Source organism: Limulus polyphemus, unplaced genomic scaffold, assembly GCF_000517525.1.
Source record: "Limulus polyphemus unplaced genomic scaffold, Limulus_polyphemus-2.1.2 Scaffold4721, whole genome shotgun sequence".
Lineage (NCBI taxonomy): Eukaryota > Metazoa > Arthropoda > Merostomata > Xiphosura > Limulidae > Limulus > Limulus polyphemus.
Window position 1 is genome coordinate 69,741 of NW_013670331.1, and position 13,199 is coordinate 82,939.

General features: G+C 32.7%; 2 protein-coding genes across 2 annotated transcripts in view; both read left to right on the forward strand.

Moving 5' to 3' along the window:
- The window catches only part of LOC111088913, a gene marked incomplete at its 5' end in the record, with an annotated part of 68,226 nt that extends 67,939 nt beyond the window's left edge, over positions 1–287 (forward strand). Inside the window, one exon of the mRNA XM_022400212.1 lies at positions 243–287. Coding sequence (XP_022255920.1) covers positions 243–287 — 45 coding nt within the window. The remainder of the gene's footprint in view (positions 1–242) is intronic.
- Positions 288–429: 142 nt separating this feature from the next.
- On the forward strand, positions 430–12,764 carry LOC111088912 (the record flags this gene model as incomplete). Its single annotated transcript, XM_022400211.1, has 8 exons — positions 430–522; positions 930–1,145; positions 3,929–4,043; positions 4,142–4,430; positions 6,586–6,791; positions 7,549–7,790; positions 10,984–11,176; positions 12,603–12,764. Coding segments are annotated over exons 1-8 (1,468 nt in total), but the record flags the coding sequence as incomplete, so codon positions are not given.
- Between the last annotated feature and the right edge of the window lie 435 nt (positions 12,765–13,199).

A 13,199-nucleotide genomic window follows, 5' to 3' on the forward strand; every position in this document is an offset into this window, starting at 1 on the left:
TTTACTTGTAACCACGCTGTGTATGTCGTCTCCTGTTTTATTGAGTTATTTAAGAATATTGTTACGAAATGATGCTGTAATGGCGGAATTAAAATATATATATATATATATACTCTCATGTTCTGTATTCTGCGATGATGCGGTTCTACATTATAAGTAGATATCAAATTTTAAGACTCAAAATAAAATAATCGTAATTAATTTTATTACATTAATCTAGTTATCGACATATTATTTATTAGATTATTGACTATCAGCCTATTAAAAAGAATTCCAGACAAAATTAAAGCAAATTAGTTCCAATAGCTATCGATAGATGGGGAGACTAAACCAAAATTAAAACCTGAAAATATGAGAAATTAGAGTATTTCAATGTGATATGTATTTTATTTCTACTTTCTTCTCTATTTATCTTCCATCAAAGAATCAACAATTTACGGTGGTCTTCATCAACTACAAAAATTAATTTCTGGACAAATGGAAATCGGAAATACAAAACCGCTGTCGTTTTCAAGTAGTGAGGTAAGATAATTTTGACTATGACATAGAAAATAAAAATAACTGTTCAAACATAGTGAGACTAAATATTATTTGTGTAAAAGGTGTGAAAAGGAATTGTAAATGGAAATGTTTGTTGATAATGGAATGACTTTTCTAATCACATCAACGTGATTTTGATCCATAAAATTATATTTTACAATAGGATCACTTCGTGTTTTTTTTGTGTTTTTTTTACTTCTGGAATACGGTTCTAATAGACAATTAGATATAAAATATTAAAAACTACAGTTTTGTTGCTTTTAACTATTTCCTGCTAACAGGCGGTAAAATATGTTTTAACATAACTTTATCGAATTTGTTTTGTGTTGTTGGTGTTGTTTAAATGAATGAGTGAACTAGTGTTTATATATACTTACTAACAACTCCAGCTAAAGGAAGACACAGACTACGTGTTGGTTGTTTCTGCTGAAAACAGATTTGGGATACATTCCTTTTTACCATCTACCCACCTTGTTAGACGTACAACCAAACCACTAGGTCTCACTCTACGGGGTCCTAGGGTTGTCGAAGCTGAGCGTGACGTCACATTCACTGTTATTGTTGACATTTGTGGAGATTTGGACTTAACGACATCGGGCTTACAAGTAAGCTAGCATTAAAGTACTTCTTTTTTTTTCTTTTTTTTTGAGAAAGAACCACGGGATCATTATTTTAGATGTTCTATGTTCTTCAACCCAGTAACTCCATGTTTCAACCCTCATTAGGGCCTGAAGGTGGCCTAGCGATCGGTGTGTTGGACTGGGGGTTGTACGTTGGAGACGTGACTTTAAGAAGTACGTTTCGCACTTTCAAGTGTGGTGCATTATAATAATCAGTCAATCCCGTCTTCTCTTTCATCCGAAGTTGAAATTTAAGGATAGGTATGTCTGAACCATAGATGTATTTAACAAGGAGACATAAATGTAGATTTTAGCAGGGTAGAAATCTTCAGCTAAGACAGCTTTATTTTTCTAACAGGGTGGTTGACCTTTGGAATGGGTTGCTTTTAGATATGATAGATGCAGTTAATCTAAGGGAGTTTAAGGGAAAGCTTGATAACTATTTGAATGATATGGACTGATTTTGAGGGTTTTTTTTAGCGTTTAGTTTAATAGGACGGCCTAAATGGACCAAAGTATCCTTTCGTTTCGTTATGGCCGCTTAGTCCATAATGTACATAAGGTCTCGTTTAGGTTAACAAATAAATCTTATTATCATTTCCTTCAGCGCTGCATTAAAAATATTTTTAATAACTTAGGTTATTGTAGTGTGTGACTCAGGTTTGTCAGGAATGTGTTAGCTTTTACTTTCTACATTATATCTGGCATGGTCTGGTGGTTAGGGCGCTCAAATCCTCGTCACCGAACATGCTCGCCCTTTCAGCCGTGGAAGCGTTATAATGTGACGGTCAATCCCACTGTTCGTTGGTAAAAAGAGTAGCCCAAGAGTTGGCGGTGGGTGTTCTTGAATAGTTTCCTTCCCTCTAGTCTATTACTTCTAAATTAGGGACAGCTAACGCAGATGGCCTTCTTGTAGTTTTGCCCGAAATTCAAACCAAACTTCCTGCATCAGCAACTAAAAATACGAGTAAAATGAAATTTAGATTCTGGGCATCTTGCATCTTTATATGTTAGAGGCAATTCCGAATTTACTAGATGTAGCTTCAAGAAACTTGATAAGCTTCTGGTAAACATTACAAGTCTGTGGTACTCATAAAATCAGATTTTGTAATAAAGGTTTGACTGGGAATTCACGAAGCCTTTACTGAGTCAGTCTGAATGAACGGTGATTTTCATGCTAAAACTCTAATCTTCATTTTACAGTTTCACTGTTTTTTTTAATTTGCATAACCTATAGAACCTCCTAAATGAATGTGAAAATTTTTCTTTCGGTAAAATATTGTTTCATATTTGTTATTATCTCTGCCCTAACACTGACATTAACGAAATCTTCAAAGCATGGTAAAATCAAAGTTGAAAAAACACAAATGAAGATAAAAAAATATTTTTTTTATATATTTCTAGAATAATTGGTTCTACATTTAAGTTCTGGTTTGTCAGTATCTATAATATGTGTTTGTAATTAGATAAATACTCAGTAAATCATATAAGGGTAGAAAAAAGGTCTACAATGGTCATTTGAAAGTGCAAAGGCATCATATAACATAGACAAGTGAAGATGGAGAACTTATTTCAAAACTATTTTTTTGAAATTAGGAATTTAAAATTTAAATAATACAAACATTGGAATTATAAACTATGTTTGGTGTCAGGCTTACTGACACATTAACAATAAAGTTGTTTAATTAAGTTTTCAGTCTAACTCTTTATAAGGTCATGACATCTGCACTTTGACCCAAACATTGACATAGTTAACACGATGATAAAACTTTGTAACTGTCACGTTACTATGTGCTAAAATGGAAAGTTAAAGGTATCGTTTCATAAGGACAAACACTGACTCTGTTTATACAATTTTTATCAAAACATCGTCTATAGATACCTTTAGTAAATTACAAGACCTTGAGAAATTTAATCAATTTTTTTATCTATTTATCTTTTATATGTAGAATTTATAATTCTCTAAAATCTTTAACTGTGTGATTTTTGTTCTCGGTTAATGTGTTTTTTATACGAAAAAGATGTAAAAATTCGGTTGTTACCATGTGCGACTTATTACCAATACATAACTCCACGTAGCTTGTATTTAGATATTATTTTCTATTTGATTATGACTGTAAAAACTATCAGATAAAATATTATTTTCTATTTGATTATGAGTGGAACCTGGCCATGCCGGGCCTTCTCTAATGATAAAAATACGTTTTCTACTGTTAAATCTTCTCTCTTCTATTTCTTTTCCACCGAGATAGAGACAAGTATTGGCAATGCAATTGTTTCATAAGTAAAGCCTGAAATTTGGTTACAAAACACAAGTATTTAGGAAGTTTATTTAGCCTATAAGATAATTATTAGGGTTACTTGTAAGTCAAGACCAAAAGTAACTATAATCTTCACGGAAAACTAAGGCTTTTTCACTATTGGCTGAGAGCTACGGAAACATTCATTTTACTGGGACTGATGTGATTTTAGTTTAGCAAAAATGTAAACTATTGTCAAAGTATATGCTGCTAACTAACAACAGTATGTGTGCAAGACACTGTATGAATAAAGATGAATTTACTTTAATCAAATTTGTATCCAGTTTCAGTACTTCTTACCTTATTATCCACACACCCACTTCTCTTTCACTCACAAGTCCATGAATTTGACTCGTCTGCGGAATAGCATTCCGGACTTAACCATCATAAGGTGTAAAGTAATAACTCAGTAACTGTTCTTTTTTTTATTATGAGTATTAATGATTTTGATTTTGTATTTATTTTCAGTTCATTTGGAGCATTTCTCCTCAAGTTGTCGACTTAAGTGGGTTTTCTGGAAACACTGCTATTGTTCCTAAAGGTTATCTCCAGCTTGGAATTACCTATAACCTTATAGTAAACGGTAAGTTCTGAACTTAGGTATAACCAGATTAATAGATGAATTTATAAATGAAAACAAAGATACATAGAAATTCATGGCTTCCTTTTTTTGTTTTTCAGTGTCTGTAAGCAATGATGAGAGTCAATGGAATGCTTTGTCACAGACCTTAGGTGTTAAAAAATCGAACTTACAGGCTGTTATTAGCTCGTCATATCTTGTGGTTGGAGACCAGACATCGTTCAAGATAGATGGTGCTCTATCTTTTGATCCAAGTAACGCTGCTGGCGATCTCCAGTTACTGTGGTCTTGTACTGACCAGATGACCACTAATACGTCCTGTTTCGAAGCCAGTTTGTTGGTTAACGAGCAGGTTCTCACTGTACCAGCAGGATCACTTCCACCTAAGACGTAAGTTAGAAGATATCAACTTATTGTAGATTAACTTATGTTTAACGGTATTGGCTGTTTTATTTCAGGATAATATCCACCTAATACGTATTAGATATTAACTTATTGTAGATTAACTTATGTTTAATGACATTGGCTGTGTTATTTCAGGTCGAGTGTGTTTCGTTATAAATCAGTTCTAAAATAGTTGTAAGGATTAGTTGATTGATAAAAATTTAAAACAAAAAGGTGAGATACTTTAAAGAGGCTAAATATCTGCCTCTAAAACAGTTATTTATCTGAAAGTTAACTCCTACACGTTGGTCTATTTATCTGAAAGTTAACTCCTACAATTTGGTCTATTTATCTGAAAGTTAACTCCTACAAGTTGGTCTATTTATCTGAAAGTTAACTCCTACAATTTGGTCTATTTATCTGAAAGTTAACTCCTACAAGTTGGTCTATTTATCTGAAAGTTAACTCCTACAAGTTGGTCTATTTACCTGAAAGTTAACTCCTACAAGTTGGTCTATTTATCTGAAAGTTAACTCCTACAAGTTGGTCTATTCATCTGAAAGTTAACTCCTACAAGTTGGTCTATTAAACGTATGACCCCGTCTCCACAGAAAGCAACAAAAACGAACTATGCTTACAAAACTGTCAGAATGTAATTTTATATAATCATTATTGAACAGTACCCCTGCTACATTATCGATATGTTTGGGCAGGAAAATCTTCCAGTATGTCTCGAGCCAGTAGTTTATGTTTCATATAGCAATCTTTATTGCGTTTGTCAGTATTTTCTCATATGCTTTTTTTTTGTTTCTTTATAACATACACAGAAAAGAAACTCTATAGGTGAAAGTTGAGTGGAATGTTACCCTGACAAGTAGAATCGAGTGAGCAAAGGTTTTGTCTTATGTTTTGTCGTATTATGAGATGTGAACATTTCTTGATGGTTAGTGGACCTCGTGCAATATCAGGTGTGAACATTTCCTGATGGTTAATGGACCTTGTGCAGTATGAGATGTGAACATTTCCTGATGGTTAGTGGACCTAGTGCAATATCAGGTGTGAACATTTCCTGATGGTCAGTGGATCAAGTGCAATATCAGGTGTGAAGATTTGCTGATGATTAGTGGACCTTGTGTAGTATGAGATGTGAACATTTCCTGATGATCAGTGGACCAAGTGCAATATCAGGTGTGAAATTTCTTGATGGTTAGTGGACCTAGTGCAATATCAGGTGTGAAGATTTCCTGAGGGTTAGTGGACCTTGTGCAGTATGAGATGTAAAGATTCCCTGATTGTTAGTGGACCTAGTGCAGAATGAGGTGTGAAGATTTCCTGGTGGTTAGTGAACCTAGTACAGTATGAGGTGTGAAGATTTCCTGGTGGTTTGTGGACCTAGTGAAGTATGAGGTGTGAACATCTCATTCAGGTGTGCAAAGACAGACATGGAGCAGTGATTACAGTCTTGGTTGTAGATTAGTATTATTCAGTTCAGAGTAGCCGTGTACATGGAAGGTGCTTCTGACTAGCTGTCATATCTTTGGTCAGTAATTTTAAGTTTAAAATGGATCCAAACCTTGGGTTTAGTCTGTGTCACATAAGGCACTGTTCAAGTTTAAAGTGCCAAATATCCTTTAAAAGACACTTTCTAAATCCAACTTACACAGGACAACTGTTTGCTGTTTACATTCATTTGATATCTCATTCATACTTGCTTGAATTTAGAATGTAGGTGATTGACCAACACGACTTCAGCTACTTGTCTGACTGATTTGGCTATTTTTAGATAGGGGTTAAAGGTTCTATCGACTCTGACCATTGACTCTTTTTGAAATCTTAATGATTGCAATAACAGTAGTTAGTGTAAATCCCATAAAGCCTAGGTACAAATAATTTTGGTCAAAGTTAAATGAAATATATTGAATGATTTCACAATTTTAGAAACTATGCGTTATATTAACTGCCAAGACTTACTTGTGGAAGATCAACTTTCAAAATAGATTCAACATCGCTTGGTCGAGAAAAATAATAGATGGAACATAATATTTAAATAACTGTATTGTTCTTGATCTCGTTAAATATGTAACTCTGTATGAAGTACAATATTCATATGGTTATGTGGTAATATAAAGTTAGGCTTTTACTTTTCATTTGTTGTATACAGATACGTAATTACACTGAAAGTCTCTAAAGGCACACGAAACACTAAAAGCCAGACTAAAGTGAGTGTGCGCAGAGGCCAACTACCTGTTGTGTACATAAAGAAACTTAAACCTGATCGGATCAATCCTTCCGAGAGACTGGTCGTGGAAAGTTACGTGACAAGTGGACCTAATGTCACCCTTCGCTGGGAAGTTGTGAGGGAGAAAGGTAACTAGTAATAAGTAAATCCCTGTAGACACCATTTGTTCTATTTCAAGAGTAAATAAAACCAAAACTAAGAGTAACAAATATTTTTTATTTCTAGCTTTTTAAGTTCATATGTCATGCTGTGATGTATGCTACAGAGGGCATAATTTTTCTCGTGATTCATGGCATGCGCACGTTTTACTGACTCACGACAGTATAACTTGCATTGTTAAGCATCCCTTAGATGACGTCTTTTTAATGTATACTGACTGGCTGACAGACAACACACTACTGCATAGTCATGCATATTGTTAAACTAGGTTGACCACCAGGTGGCCTTGGGTCCCTTTTCGGGGAAATAACTACAAACCTACATCAAATTCTATAAAGAAGAACTGGTTAGAATAGATATATTCTATTGTTACTATTCTATGATTCCATTCTCCTATGTAAGAAACAGAACAAGAAAGAAGCTTGAATTTGATGAGATAATGAGATAGGGATAATTTTATTTGACCGTTAAAGAAATACTCCCAACCTCCAACACACACACAAATTTATGGGATCTCCAAAATTTTTTAAGTGTAACGATAATGCTTGTATAAAACTACAATAAACATCTTAGCCAAATATGGTTTGAATCAGTGATTATCTCTTTAAGTCTAAAATGATTTTATCAAATTAATGAGACGTGGCATTGATAAAGTTAGAATGCACTTAGATAAGTTATTTTTGCTAATTATAATTTAAACAATAAAAACAACAACATAATTTTCAGAATATGCCCTCGCACCCTATGGAGGAGTAACGACGTCAATAGTGTTAAGGAACTACAATTCCAAGTTGGTCGACCGTCCATTTCCACTACTAATACCAGCTAAAAACCAGTGGTGGGCAGGACTACTAGGTGGCGCCCTCTATAAATTTCGTCTAACAGCAGAGCCAGTGGACGGTGGAGAACCAGGTTATGCTGACGTTGTTATGGAGACAAATAATCCACCGATCAAGGGAATGCTAAAGGTTAATTAACGATTAACTAATTTGTAACTTTTATCAAAATATTAATTACAAAAAAAAGATATGTCTAATGTCTTACAATAACATTATGCTTTAATTACAATTTTTATACCGAAATGTTCAAAGCTTTTCTGTCATGTTAAATATTCAATTAAAAGTCTGGATTTATTATTAATAATTTTGCGTAGACGTTTGTTTATCGTCATCGTTAAAAACTGTTATTATTTGTAACCCAACATTAATGTGTTTTTATTTCCGAGATGCTGATTACTATAAACGATACAGTTGACGCAGTTTAAAATATTTAAAAAAATGTAAAAAGTCTTATGGGATTGACTTAATTATTGCAGATCATCAGCTTTAAGTAAAAGACCTTCGAAACTTTTACTTTTGGAAGACGTTTTTACGACAGTAACAGAGTGTTAATTTTTTAAATTATCTTTTCTAAACTGCTAGAGTATAAACCAAATAGTCTAGTCATTTTAATTAAATTATGAAGTGAAACATTTTCAACAGTGTTTGCCTATCTAACTCCCACTCTACGGCGAGAACAATAAAATTAATCTTAGAATTTGTTTATGTTCCACGATAGTTCACTGAAGCCGTTAATTGTACATTCTAAGCAATGAGGAATATTCTCATTAAAATACATCTAAACAATACCTATAGAAAAAATAAAATATATATATTTTAATAAGCTTTAAACTGAATCCAATTACAATCAAGGTTAGAAATGAGGAAGTAGTTTATTATGTATTTTGTTTCAACTTAAATAACTGTGAACCTGTTTCTGAGAGATGACTCTCTCAGTCTAGCCTATTTATGTATATGATTATAGATCATTGTATGGCAGGAGAGAGATAAAGAATACAGCAGATATGTTGATTAGAATTATTGAAATAAAGTGGGGATGTTTTGTTGGTTATTTTATCAAAACTTATTAAACTTACATTAAAACATTATTTAAGTTATAGAGCTCCAGATTAGATATAGGGCTAAAGACTTTATCAAATCAATTTCTACTTGTAAAAACGACTATAAAACCCCTTAATTTAAACACCAAACACTTCTCTTCGTCTTTTTACCCAAATTCGCTCCAACAAAATTTGTAGGAGGAAAACAAAAAAACAATAGAAATTAATTAAGCAAATTTATTATTAAAAAAACGGATAACAAGACTAGGCCACAATTAGAAATACCGTTTTTTAATATTTTTTTAAGATTAAGATTTATTGTTATATCTATAATATAACAATATTTTATATTGATATTTTATTCAATGGCACTTTTCAATCGAGCCTGACGTGGTTTAGTTTTTACCATCAAGGCTGGGAATTGAGAAGTAGAAGTTTCAAGCTCCCAATATGCCAGTAAACACACACTATGTTTTAAAAATAACAGTCAATCCTGCTACTTGGTTAATTATATCTATGTAAGCGACGGGTGCAACAGACTGATTGCCCTCCCTCTGGTTGGCGAGGTAAAGAGACCAAGGATGGCTTTGTCGAAACCTTTTCTCTCTGACCTGACTGTTTAGTCCACATGTCATGTAAGATACTTTTCAGGTTAAAAATACCCAACACATGATAGAAATTCAGTACATAATGGTTTCTATTTGGTTTATTTTATTTTTCAATTTGTATAATTTAAGTCTTTTATTCAATTTTTATTATTATTTCAACAACTTTCAGTGTTTTTATGTATCCACAGCATACTTTACTTGGTATTTTTATGTATTCACAGCATACTTTACTTGGTATTTTTATCTACTGAACTCTTACTTTACTTGTTATTGTTGTATCCAAACAACCTAATCTAATTTATTAAATTATTGTGTTCTATATCTTTTTGAGAAGCACCCCGCTGGATAAATAGTAAGCTTACAAACTTAAAATTATAAAATCTGGACAGAACACAGATAACCTATTGTGTAGTTTGCATTAAACCAAAAACCGTTTGACAACCTGATTTCTCATAGTGACAGTATATATGAATGCTTGTCTTAGGGTAGTTTTCAAGTAAGAATAATTACGTTCATGATATCATAAATCTTGTCCTAGAAATATCTGTAACTTTTTCATATGCAAATTTAGTGATGCTCAATTTATAAAATCGGACATCCAAGAACATCTCTAATTAGCCTACATCTATAGGAGATGCTGCAATTATCCTTGCTTTTTAATCTACTTACCTTTTCCACATTCCGAGTTTGTTGTGGCTATACTTCGATAGAACACTAATTGTTTGAACTGCGTACTTTATGGCTCATCTCTAGCCGTGCACTGACGATTCAACATATTGTTACGTCTCTGGTGTTGGTTAATTTTCCGTAAAAATGCTTTCCGAAAAACTTCAGTGATACAAGTCCTTTCTTAAATAAAACTAGTTTATTCTTTCTCAGTACAACTTTGCAATACACTTAATTTCCACAGTCACTTTAACTTAAACACACGCTAGAATTCATAACGATTCACGCACTTTACTTTCGGCTTGACTCGATTATCTGTCTCTATATCTCTGTGTCTGCAATTCAATTATTTATGCCGTCACTTCTCGCCGGTCTTATATATACAAAATAGAGGGCGTCTAGCAAACACTCGAGCCTTCAGGAATGTTCGAGATACTCATTACGTGTTCCCAGAGTCACGTGACTTCTGCTGTCGTAACAATATTTATCTGATACATTTAAATGAAGCTTGCAGTACATTTTGAGAAAATGCCACGAAGTTGATTAATTGGACCTTAACATGCAGTAGTCATACATCAACTGTTACGTTATTTATTCTTTTGGCAGAGTAAAACACTCGAGGTTTTTCAGATCTCGTTTAACATTAAGCTGATATCACTCAACAGTTGCACGCGGTTTGGTCTATATTCTCTGACGAAAGTATATTTATTGTAAAGAGTTACAAATATCTTTCTATTCAAGTTGTTAAAGTTAAACCATCATAATAATCTTAAAATATATGGGTTTTTTGTTGTATTTTACTCATAGATTAAATGTATGAAATCGATATTAGAATTATCGTGAATATGTGTGGAGTTTATAAATATTTATTAATGACCTACAGGGTGCGCTGGCAACAAGGGACATAAATGTATGTAATACAAAAACTTATTTATATTATAGAAGTATTATATTGAATTATTTTGATAATTTATCGCTTCTATGGAACTTTTCTACTTATGTTTATAGGTGGTGCCACCATCTGGTATTGCCTTAAAAACCCAGTTTATATTAGATGCTACAGAAGGATGGAGAGACTCTCCCGAAGACTATTCACTCACTTACACGTTTTCATACAGTCTTTCTATCAATGACACCGACACTCCCATCGCTACTATTACTCGAGCGCCACCTCGTATCGAAAATGTAGCTTTTCCTGGAGGTAATCTTTTAAAAATAAAACATATAAAAGGATATTTTTTATGGATATGAAGTAAAAATAATTATGCAGTATCTCTCTCTCTCTCTCTCTCTATATATATATATATATACACACACACATAACAAAATATCTGTAATGTACACATGTTTATTTATCTGTAAGCTAAGGTAACTGAATGTTTTACATTAGGTACTGGAGGACGTATCAAAATACACAACTGGGTTAATTTAGATTAAAGGTTATTTTGAATGTATTATATCCACCTTCTCTTAGACATAGTCATGTAATTATGTTATGTCTGTATTTATCTTTCCGAAAGGTTATTTTATTCTATTGATAACCATTAAAATTTACAGTTCTTTCATATTGGTTTCGAAATCGATAAGTATGTAAGAGTAAAAGTGTATGTTAAGTAATTTTTCTTATCTCGAAAAATAATTGGAATTTCCTTCAGTAGTAATGGACATTTTCTTCTTTATTAATGGAAATTTCTTTCAGTAGTAATGGACATTTCCTTCAATAGCAACGGACATTTTCTTTAGTGGTAAAAGTAATTTTCTTCAGTAGTAATGGACATTTCCTTTAGTGGTAAAAGTCATTTTCTTCAGTAGTAATGGACATTTCCTTTAGTGGTAAAAGTCATTTTCTTCAGTAGTAATGGACATTTCCTTTAGTGGTAAAAGACATTTTCTTCAGTAGTAATGAACATTTTCTCTAGTAGTAATGGACATTTCATTTAGTGGTAAAAGACATTTTCTTCAGTAGTAATGGACATTTCCTTTAGTGGTAAAAGACATTTTCTTCAGTAGTAATGGATATTTCTTTTAGTGGTAAAAGACATTTTCTTCAGTAGTAATGGGCATTTCCTTTAGTGGTAAAAGACATTTTCTTCAGTAGTAATGGACATTTCCTTTAGTGGTAAAAGACATTTTCTTCAGTAGTAATGGACATTTCCTTTAGTGGTAAAAGACATTTTCTTTAGTGGTAAAAGTCATTTTCTTCAGTAGTAATGGACATTTCCTTTCGTGGTAAAAGACATTTTCTTCAGTAGTAATGGACATTTCCTTTAGTGGTAAAAGACATTTCTTCAGTAGTAATGGACGTTTCCTTTAGTGGTAAAAGACATTTTCTTCAGTAGTAATGGACATTTCCTTTAGTGGTAAAAGACATTTTCTTCAGTAGTAATGGATATTTCTTTCAGTAGTAATGGACATTTCCTTCAGTGGTAAAAGACATTTTCTTTAGTGGTAACTGGAATTTCTTTGAAACTATTCGTGTAATTCACATAAATGTTGAAAAGTTGTATACTCTATTAAAGAAATATATGAACAGTATTAATTATACGTAGTATGCCTAAGTAAGTGGGTAATTGTTTTTTAAGAAGTATAATGATTTTAACAAACGTTTTTCCTTACTACCCACTCAGTATCAAGCCAGGATACTACTATTATAGTTCAAGTCAAAGTATGCGATATCCTCGACTCGTGTAGCACCACTGAGCAAACCGTCTCTATACAACCTTTGTCGTCTTTCTCGAATGACGAATTCGATCTGTTGAATAAAACGGTTCTTGAATACTTAAATCAAGGTATTTATTGTTTTAATGATTTCTAAAATTTCTCTTCATTGCTGTATCTCTTTATACCGAATGTTGCATTTCGGGACATGTGATGACGTGTTAATGATATATTGTTACAGTTTCAGGTAAAGCTGTATGTATTAACAGTTAACTTAGAAAACTATCATATCAATTTGGAACTAATATTAGAGGATTTAATCACGAAAACCTAAATCCTTGAATACATATTTAACGCTTAAATCTTTGTAAGATTCCGTGTCTAATCTCAGTATGTTAATATGTGTAAAATAAAACTTGTTTTTTTTTTTACCAATTTTCAAATATATGACATCGTAAGGTCTGAAAAGGGGAGGCATTGAAACTCGAGAAAAATATATTTTTTATTTGTTTGAAGTTAAGCATAAAGCTACATAATGGACTATCTGTGCTATACCCATCACTGGT